General features: G+C 44.1%; 1 protein-coding gene across 1 annotated transcript; it reads right to left on the bottom strand.

Annotated features, from left to right (window-relative positions):
• Positions 1–1,467: 1,467 nt before the first annotated feature.
• On the bottom strand, positions 1,468–5,215 carry LOC112812804 (diphosphoinositol polyphosphate phosphohydrolase 3-beta). The gene has a single exon (XM_073901795.1). It carries the CDS (start codon positions 4,911–4,913, stop codon positions 4,419–4,421), a length of 495 nt encoding a protein of 164 aa, XP_073757896.1. The 5' UTR covers positions 4,914–5,215; the 3' UTR covers positions 1,468–4,418.
• Positions 5,216–10,225: the final 5,010 nt, after the last annotated feature.

The raw sequence follows: 10,225 nt of genomic DNA, 5'->3' as shown, positions 1-10,225 counted from the left end.
ATTCATTTACTGAAGAAACTGGATCATTTGTCCTATAATTTCCTACAGTCTGGATTCTGCTGACATCAACTCTGTGGTGTAATGTTTCTCTATTCCCTTTAGATTAGCAATGTCTAAAGACATAGACTGATTTAGGTTCAAACTTGTGGCAAATATATTTAATAGGTAGTGTAGGATACTGCCATCAGGAGGCACATGTCTGGGATGATAGAGACATATGAGTAAGAATTTTTGCTAATATCTCACGGTTGCCTTGAAACAGTGTATGACACCTGGTATACAAAAACACATATGTGCTAGACAGCAGTTTAGTGTCCTAACACCAGATTAGGTGGTGAATGCTTTCCCACTCAGTGTCATTACAAAATATGTTAGACGAATCTTCAGTAATGTCTACCATATTTCAAGTGATGTCTTGTAGATACATAAAAAGACTAAGGAAACTAGGTCCTTACACTCAAGGTCATATAACCAACCTGGTGGGAAATACACATAGTCATAAAAATACATAAAAGGCCCTATGTGCCAAATTAGAAGTCTACAGATACAGTGGTAGTGTAACAACCTGGAGAATAGTCATTGTAATAAACAGGAAAGTGTCCAAAACCATAGGATGAGCTTGTCCTTGGGAGTGTGACAGAGCTCACCTGTGCTTCACAATTCCAATCATTGGGTTCACATACTTGATTCTTTCAAAGTAAACCTGAGTAACATCTATGCCATTTACCTAAAAAAATCTTATTGTTTTATTGGTTCATCAATTCCTCTAGGTACAAATATTGAGAGTCTACTAATGTTCATCAACCACTCTGTATTGGAACAGCCTTCAGTGAATTACCCAATACAGTTCCACTCTGAGGCCACGTGAAAATAAGATTGTTCCAGGTAAAATATGAAGCTAAGAAATCAAGAATATACTAGTAGTCGACATTTCTAATCTGTGGATCAACAACAAATGTCTCCAAATTTTAGCCATTCTTCTAGGCTCTGACAATAGGGGCAGGATTCAGGCTGGGTCCTACTCCTCAAAAGAGTTCATAGTCTAGCAAGCCAACAATCATTCAGAAGGATGATTACAATACTAGAATGATGCTGAAAATATTTCCTGTTTTTCTTGGTGCTTCCACCAAAGGGACACTGAAAAAGAAAACTCTAGCCAGCTGTTAGTACTTAGGCTCTAACACAGATTTTTCACCTTCCTTCTCCCAGTTAACAACTTTGGATAAAGGGATCATCTTTCTTCTAACTGGACTCCATTTAAAGGGGAAGTGAGAGGAGCAGCTCCAGCTTCAGAGTCCTTTAAATCATCTGTCCCAGAAAGGCCCTCGAACGTTGCTGCAACCTCACAAACTGCTTGTTCCTGCTCTTACACTCTTACACACACACACACACACTTATTTGATGTTTCATAATATAAAAATGTTGAAATCTTTACAATTCTTTCAAATGAAACCATACAAAGGAATTCAAAATATTTATAGCCACCCCCCATCCCTTTCAGAGTTAATTCGTTCAACAGTGATTTGATAAAACAAAACATAGGTTTCTTAGAAAATAATACATTAGACCGAGGGAAATTATGTACCAAGCATATCAGTATCACCTTTATTCCAACATGTCTTTTTAAAACTTTTTAAAGATAAGAATAGGCACTTATCCAGTTGGGAAAAGAAAAAAAAAAACAACAGCCTTTACAAAATCATGCTGAAAACAAATTTCTACCTCATATTTGAAAGTCTTATTTATCTTTGATCAATGCCTTTTTTGGGGTGCTATGAGCTGAAAGATTCATCTGTTCATTTTTTGTGCAATCATCACATAAATAATTCATGGATGCTATATACTGACTCTGCAAGGAGAAAATTCCAACTGTGCATCAAACTCTTAGAGGATGTAAGTTATAGACATGGTTAGGTTTGGTAGCTCTGTGCCAACTGTTTTAGCCGGAATTTTTTGGATTTCTCTTTTAAAATGAAAGACTATTGTTTTGAGGTTCTTTCTTAATTTTTTTCTAGACTGAACTCCAAAAGCATATATAATAACTTCCCGTGTGACTTTGAAAGCTTAAGTGTGATAACTGTAAAATGTTCTGTTGCAACTTAGAAATTCAAGCCGTGAAAGTTTTACAAATTGCATAAAGATATCTGAGGACTGAAGAAAATTCTAGCGAGTGACAGAACTCAATCCAAATGTTTCTGAATAAAATACAGTAAATATAGGCTACCAATTCTTAAGAGTTAACAACACTGTACTGTTCACATTCGTCAAATACATAGCTCAAAAGTCAAAACATAAGATTGTGCATTATTATCTCCAAAAATTCCATGTGTAGGTTAAACCTCCCAGGTATTTGTGGCAGCATTTTAGATGAGGGTAGTTTTATATATGAAATAGTCGTAAAGCAATAATCCAGTTCCTTTACTGTTAGTTTATATTTTGAAAAATCTCAGGTTACAGAGAATATCTATCAGTCTATTTGGATTATTTTAACAGGAAAGGTCAACGTGTAGAATTTAGAAAGTTTAAAAAAATAAGACATGTCTTTCTGTACAAAGAAACATTTTTGAAAAACATTAGATGATTCTGCATAATTTACAATATGAAATTTATAATTGGCTTTTAAAAGCTGTTGATTTTCTACTCATTAACAATAATTTTTGTTAACTAAAATATGTACTTTATTCAGACATATTTATATATGGCAAATATTAAAAAAAAACAAACGGTTGCACCAAAGTTAAAAAAAAAAAAAGGTAACAAGTCAATTCTACTAGGGATTGTGTTCTTTTTAAATGTTAATATGCAGAATAACAAAGTATGTAGATATTATCCACTTATATTTATTACTAGTTTGTAGAATATTTTCTAGATCTTAAATGTTATAGGTAAGGTGATATTACCCATCTATACTCTCTTCACAAAACAGGCTTTTCCTCAACCTTCCTGAAAGAAGATAAGGAGTTCCAAGAGGAATCGAGACTTCCAAAATTTCTTAATAGAGTGCAAAAAAAGTGACCCTCAAAGTTAGCTGAGTGACACAAAAAAACACCTATCAGTAACGATTAAAGATATGACATATTCTCAGTTGCCCTAAAAATTAGGAATGATCTTTCCACCCCCCAATACCGACTTCGTGAAGTCGGCTGTATTTTTACCTACTATTTAACATGGCTGGGGTGGAACACAGGAAGTTTCAAGACAGATTTAGGTATTTTAGATGGTATTCTAAAATACTTGCAAGTTAGCAAGGCAAATGCAAGAATTTTTAGTTTGGCACCAAAAGGAGTTTATCTTCTGACACAAAATATTTATCCTAAATCTTTAAGAGAGATTATTCAGGTGTCCTGGCAGTTTAAGAAGTCTGTAAAAGCTGAGTATCAAGAAAGGTACCTCACTGGATTGGGATCTTATCACCATATAAATTCCATTCCTATGGTTACTGGTAGTCAGGAATGTTAACTGGAATGTCACTACATTCAAATATGTGAAATAACTTTCAAAAACTAGTTTATATTGAGAGAACCATGGTTGTTCTAGGGTATTAAGAAAGGGGCAATGGAGTTGGAAGTGGAACATACTAAATCGCACTCTGTGAATACAGTTTTCATGATAGTATGTACATATTGGGATGTGTTTGGTTAACAATACTTTCCCAAGAAGATATTATCTGTGTAAAGTAATATTTTGTTAAACATTTGGACTATATGGGAAATGACCATTTCAAATAAGCAAAAACAAAATACCACTAGTGAAAATTCTTTTGAAAATCAAATCATGTACAAGAGTAATGAAACTTTTGAAAAGGGCAAATTAGATCACATTACTGAACACAAAATTATTGCCCGGTGCGGAAAGACCACAAGATGTAAAATTTATATATATATATATGTGTGTATATATATAAAAAACACTGATTTTTAAACCAATTCCCATCACAGAAGGGCTTGCAAGTTAAGAGAATTAAAGATGCCACACAATCAAGATGTTCAATTTTAAAGGTGTTCAACTACAAAACAAACTACATAACTGGTACCAAAAACGCACACGTGCACACACACACGTGTGTGCAATGTAATAAAACAAACCACAACGTGTACGTACACACACGCTAAAGGCTGGGCAAGCAGTTAAGGCACCTTAAGAAAAACCCCAAAACCCATGTGGTTTAGGATTACCGAAATCTGTTACAGTGCTACCAAGCAGCGATTTTCAAAGCATCTGAAAAACGTGCAAGTTGTCTGAAAACTGTGCCCGGCAACTGAGACAGTTTGCAAGCGTGATTCGGAGGTCTGCCAAGGAAACAAAAGAAGCCCCCCCTCCTCCCCGTGAGACCGCACAAGGAGTGAGAGGTGCTCCGGGCACTATTTATTCTAAGGTAGGCGGAACGCAGAAGTCTGTGCAGGAGCGGTAGGTACATACTAGGGATCGCTCTGTGGCAGGGACGGGGCCACGGAGTTTCCACTGGTTGGGGAACCGCCCAGCTTTAGTTTTTCCAGATATTCGGCATGCATAGGCTTGTGGCACTGGAGAACCTTGATCGCATCTTCGATTTTGAACCACTCTCGCTTCCTCCCAATGCTAACCGAATCTTCCCAATTCTCCAGAATCTCAGTGACAGTCAGTACGTACACGTAGGTTCTGTGCTTGCGGTCTTGGTTCTGTTCGAAAATGCCCAGGAGCCGGCCTAACTTCCCCTTGACTCCCGCCTCTTCGTACACCTCTCGGACTGCCGCACCGCCCGGCTCCTCCTCGGGCTCCATGCCCCCGCCCGGCACGATCCAGCGGTCCGGGTACCGACTGCTACTCACTAACAGCACCTCGTCCTCGCGCTCGCTCCGGAAGCAAAGGCACGCCGCCCGCTTCTTGAACCCCTCCGGGTCGTAGGTGCGCGTCTGGTTTGGCTTGCACTTCATCGTCTCAGAGGCCGCCCGCTCCCGCCGCTCGCTGCTGCTGCTGCTGGAGTCGCGGTTGCTGCTGCTGCCGCCGCCGCCGCCGCCGCCGCCGCCGCCTGAGGTGCCTGGGAGAGAAAGGGCCGAGGAGAGGTGTAAGGAGAGAAGGCGCTCCAGGAGTGAGCCCCGGGAGCCCAGGAAGCCCAGGGGTAGATGAGGCGGGGGCGGGGGCGGGCGAGGTACGTCAGTCAGTTCGTCCCTCGTGCGGGCCGGAGGGTCCCGAACGCAGCCGCCTGAGTGGACGAGGCGCCACCGCCCCCGCGCCCGCCCCTCTGCCGCCGCCCCGCCCCCGTGCCGCCGCCCCCGTGCCGCCGCCCCCGTGCCGCCGCCCCCGTGCCGCCGCCGCCGCCGCCGCCCCCGTGCCGCCGCAGCCAGCGGGTCCGCCACTCCGCACACCGCCCACCCGCGGCTCCCGCGCGCGCCTCCCTCCCTCAGCCGCCGGCTGGGGGTTGAGCGAGGTGAGGCGCATTCGCGTGCGCGTCCGCGTCCGCGTCCGCCTCCCGATTCACGTGCGCGTTCACGTTGCAGGGCGAGGGGCGGGGGCGGGGGTCTCGCGGCTCCCGCAGCGCGCGCGGCGCCTTGGGCCCACTGCGCAGGCGCCCCGCACCTCCCAGGCTGGAAATCTCTTTCCACGCGGGGTTCAATTCCCGCATTGTGACCCGGGCCAAGATCGCTTCCACGTGGCCCTTTGAGTTGCACTTGGCTGTGGCGTGGCCGGACCTTTCTCCTCATCCTCGCCGGCAGGTTGTATGAAACACATACCCTTATTTTACAGGCGGTAAGGTCAAGGGCATCATCATTGCCCATAATGAATGCTACCGCCTTATGTTTAGGAGGGCCCGGGGGTGTCAAAATGATCCTCAGTATTCTTGGCAAAATGGTACCTAATCTTTGCTGAGTCATATCATACCCTTTTAGTTCTTGAACAGGTTTGTCCACCTAAAAGGTAAAACAGCCGGTTGTAGTTTATCAGCAAAATGGGTTGATTTGGGTGTAGCAGAGGAATTGCAGTTTGGGGCAGGCAAACTATGGCACCCCATAGGCCAGTCTGGAGATCAGACCAGAGGAACTTTCTCTAGGGAAAAGGAGGCAGCTGGGAGAGATTGCTGTGAAGGAAAAGGCCGCTGGAGGAGAGCGACAGTTCCAGGTGCTGACGTTTTTCTCATGGGCCCCGTTGTGGTATTTTCCTGTTGGCTGAGCTTGTTGCCGGGCGAGGAGAAATTCTTCCTTCCTCCTGCTGGAGTAGGAAAGTAAGCTGCTTCCTGCTGGGAATGCCAGGCACCCTTTGACTTGTTGGGATCTGCAGTGAACTGCAGTGGTAGGGCATGAGAGGTCCCCCTGCTAGCCACCCACCTCCATTTTAAATGAGGTTTCCTTGATTCCGGGTGGCAGGTTCTTGGCCTTGCTGGGCATGTTGGCACAGCCCATAACTTAACACTTTCCTTGAACTCCTATTGACCTCTTATCTGGCCTCTGTTCCTCAGTTTCCTAGAGTAAACTTCTCGCCTACTTCTTTCAGCCCTTGGCACTTGGAGTCCTAGTCACCCAACAGCTGCAGAACCTACCCAAGTCGCCTTTTGTGAAGTCCCAACAATCTTCACCCTCCACACACTTCCACCCTTCTCTGTCTTTCTCATTGATAGGTACTGCTTCGGGTTTTGGAAAACATGCCTATAGAAATCCCTTCATTCTCAGTCTGATGCTTAACGAGGCTCCCGGTGTGGGACTCCAACAAGGCCCCTTGGTGCTCTCTAACCACCTCTCTGTTTGGTCATGCTGACCTCTTGGCCAAGACGTGGCCCATCACAGCCAAAAAGTTAACAAGCAAAAGCCTTCCCTCACCTTTTCAGTTTTTCTTACTGCTTCTCTGCTCTAACAGTAGCCTTATGGAGAAGACCTCTGATGTCCCCTAACTTTTGCCATACTGCAGCTTAGGCATCTTTGTCTCTGTCTTACCCACAGACCCTCGGCTGGCGTCAAGCAACCAGGATCATGAAAACTCCCTTTTCCAGTGAAATAATCCCTCATCAAAGGGAAGTAGAATCTGAAATGTAAGTGCGAAGGACTTTTTTTTTTAGAGAGAGAGAGAGAGGGAGAGAGGGAAGGAGGGAGAAGGAGAGCATGTGAGCGGGAAGGGGAGGGGCAGAGGGAGAGGGAGAGAATCTTAAGCAGGTTCCATCCATGCCCAGTGCAGAGCCCCATGAGACCCTGAGATCATGACCTGAGCCAAAATCAAGAGTCGGACACTTAACCGACTAGAGGCACCCAGGCGCCCCAACAGCCCAATTCTTAAATAACAAGTGAGATCAGCTTCCCAGGGTCTGCTGTCCTCCACGTATACTCAGAATAGCTCCTAAAAACGATCCTGTTCCCAGTGGCAACGGACACCTGCAATATCTAGAGGATAATAGGACAAAAATGTGTGGGTTGCATAAGAAGAAAACGATAAAGTGGAGACATAAAGAGAATGACTTCAACCACTAGAGATACTACTAGTGTTGACCATATCTTAATAGTATATGGATGATCAAAGAACATTTGATGGAATGTGACAGCCTGCAATTAAAAACAAAGTAGGAACGTAGATACTTGCAGGCTGTATTCCTCGGTGTGTCTAACATACAAATACACAAATGATGTTAAACAACTAGAAAAAATTCCATTACAATCAGGATCTAGGCAAATATACTATACCTATTATCACCAGTATTATTAACTTTTGCTTTAGATGGTCTTTCCAGTGTAAGGAGATTGTAAAGAGGAAAAAAAAAAGCATTGTTTTAGTGAAGAAGACAGAATTTTCATTATTACCAAATGATATGAATATCTTCTTGGGAAAAGCTTAAGAAATGAGTAAAAATGAATTCCCTTCGATGGTAGAATGAAGGATTAATATTTAAAGCAGCAATACTTTCATGTATGCCAGCAGTAATCACATAGAAAATATAATGGGGAAATGATGGCCTTCACGGTAGCAATATCAACCACCACACAGTAAATCAAATACCAAGGGATCCTGAACAATATAGTTAGGACGCTGTAGTAGAAAACGATAGAGCTCGGACTCAGCTTGGAAAGATGGCTTGAATGAATCAAGAGGAACTCTAGCAAAGCTGGGAGGTGGGGCTGGTGACTGCAGGGACAAGTGGCCCAACCAGGCCCCAGCCACATCACAAGTGTTACGGTTAGTTAGCACGTAGCTTCTCCTCGTCTTACCAGAGGGGCCGCTTCCTAGTCTAGTCCATCACTTCCCCATCAGATGATGCCTATGCAGTAGGTCTCTGCTGGGGGCGTATTTTTTGGAAGGGAGAGGAATAGCAGCATTATGATACGGAAAGAGGGGCAGGCTGCATTCCTACTGGCAGAGTCAGAGCACATTTCTGGATAAGGGGATCCACAATTTATAGGTATGGTACAATGCCAGGAAAATTTCAAACTGGTCTTTTTTGGCAGAATTTCATAAAATAATTTTATTGTCCACCTAGTAGACTGATAACAGGGCAAGATAGCTGTGACTTTTTCTACGGAAGAGTAAAAGTCATTTTTGAGAGGCTAGCATTCATTCCCCTGTCTGGTGCACCCATAGTTAAGTATTTCTCTAATGATGAACAGGGTCATTTCACAAACTACTGTAACAGTAGACTGTTACAGTAACAACTGTATTTTGTACGTGCCTGCCCGTATCTCCTCCCACATTGCCCTTGGCCTTGGCGATGGAATTTGCTTTGTTCACTGGAACACTAGCAAGTGTGAAGCAAGCGGAGAATTGAAAAGTGCTTGCACACCAGGGTTTGCCCTCTCTTGCTGCTCTTGACATAAGAGAACAACCATGTGAAGAAGCGTGGGTTAGGTGGATGATGAGAGACCCAGGGCCCGTGCATCCCCTCCACCACAGCTGACAGTGAACCAATTGCCAGAAATGTGGTGAGACCGTCGTGGGTGAGACCGTCAGGGACCATCCAGCCCCCAGAGCAGAGCCAGGGGCACTGACCACAGATGCATAAGCAAGCCTTCTGAGAACAGCAAAAGGATCTCTCAGCTAAGCCCAGCTGAAGTTATTGTCCTGCAGAATTGTGAGCAAAAGAATTGGTTGTTTAAAGTCACTACATGTTGGATGGTTTGTTGTGCGTCAAAAACTGGCCGGCACAACCGGTAACTGCCAACCCATCAAAATCCAACCAAAAATGAGAGAGAGAGAGAAAATAACTTTTCATGGTGGAAATGTAACCTATGCTTGCAAAGGTTGACTGTGAACTCTCCCTGGAGTCTTAACGGAAGGGGTGAGGTTAAGACATGAGGTATTTGGGGCGCCTGGGTGGCTCAGTTGGTTAGGCGACTGCCTTCGGCTCAGGTCATGATCCTGGAGTCCCGGGATCGAGTCCCACATCGGGCTCCCTGCTCAGCGGGGAATCTGCTTCTCCCTCTGACCCTCCCCCCTCTCATGCTCTCTCTCTACCTCATTCTATCTCTCAAATAAATAAAATCTTTAAAAAAAAAAAAAGACGTGAGGAATCTGGCCCGTAGAGTCTGTGTGCCAAGGCCTGTGTTGATCCCTGCATCCTATTTAACAGCCCATTAAGTCTTAACGAGGAGGTTACTCTTTGCAGTTCATGGAAGAGAAGACTTAGAGTGGAGTTTGTATTTGAATTCACGTCTTCATGTCTCTACAGCCTGTGCTCTCCCAACATCGCCATGTCTCGTCAAAAGGATTATTTTTTATCAAGAGCTATGGTTTGTTGTGTCAGTTTTTTTTAAATGATGTTCAGAGTTGACTTGTTACGTAAGGTATTCATTTGCTAAGAGTCACTGGGTTCAAAGAAAAGTATTTTCCATCTGGATGTTCTTCTCCTCACAATCAAGTGAAAAGAACACCTGAGTGCCTACCTCACGGCCATCAGTCAAGTGTGTCACCTGGGCATGTTACTTGACAACGCGAAGTTCACTATCTTCTGCACACATAAGATGGAATTAAGTGATGCAGTAGAGAAGTTATTCTGTTTTGTCATCACTCTAGGCATTGATTTTGAGCTATTGATGGTCTGGTCGGCTTTACACACTTAATATTTATCTACCAACAAACCTGAACAAGGAGTATCAGAATCCCCTTCAACAGATTAAGAAACAGGCTGAGATGTGCTTAAGACAGTGAGGGAGCTGAGGTTCACACCTTTGGTCTGTGTGACTCCAAAGGTAATCCTCTTCCTTTCTCTCTGAGACGTGTCGTGTATGTTGACAGTGGCTGACATGCACAGTACATGCCATTCCTGTGGTACGGA

The sequence above is a fragment of the Callorhinus ursinus genome, unplaced genomic scaffold (genome assembly GCF_003265705.2).
Source record: "Callorhinus ursinus isolate GAN/ISIS: 27379988/994484 unplaced genomic scaffold, GSC_fseal_2.0 scaffold16, whole genome shotgun sequence".
NCBI classification, from domain to species: Eukaryota; Metazoa; Chordata; class Mammalia; order Carnivora; family Otariidae; genus Callorhinus; species Callorhinus ursinus.
Note: the sequence above shows the minus strand (reverse complement) of the source record. Positions and strands in the feature narration are given on the sequence as shown.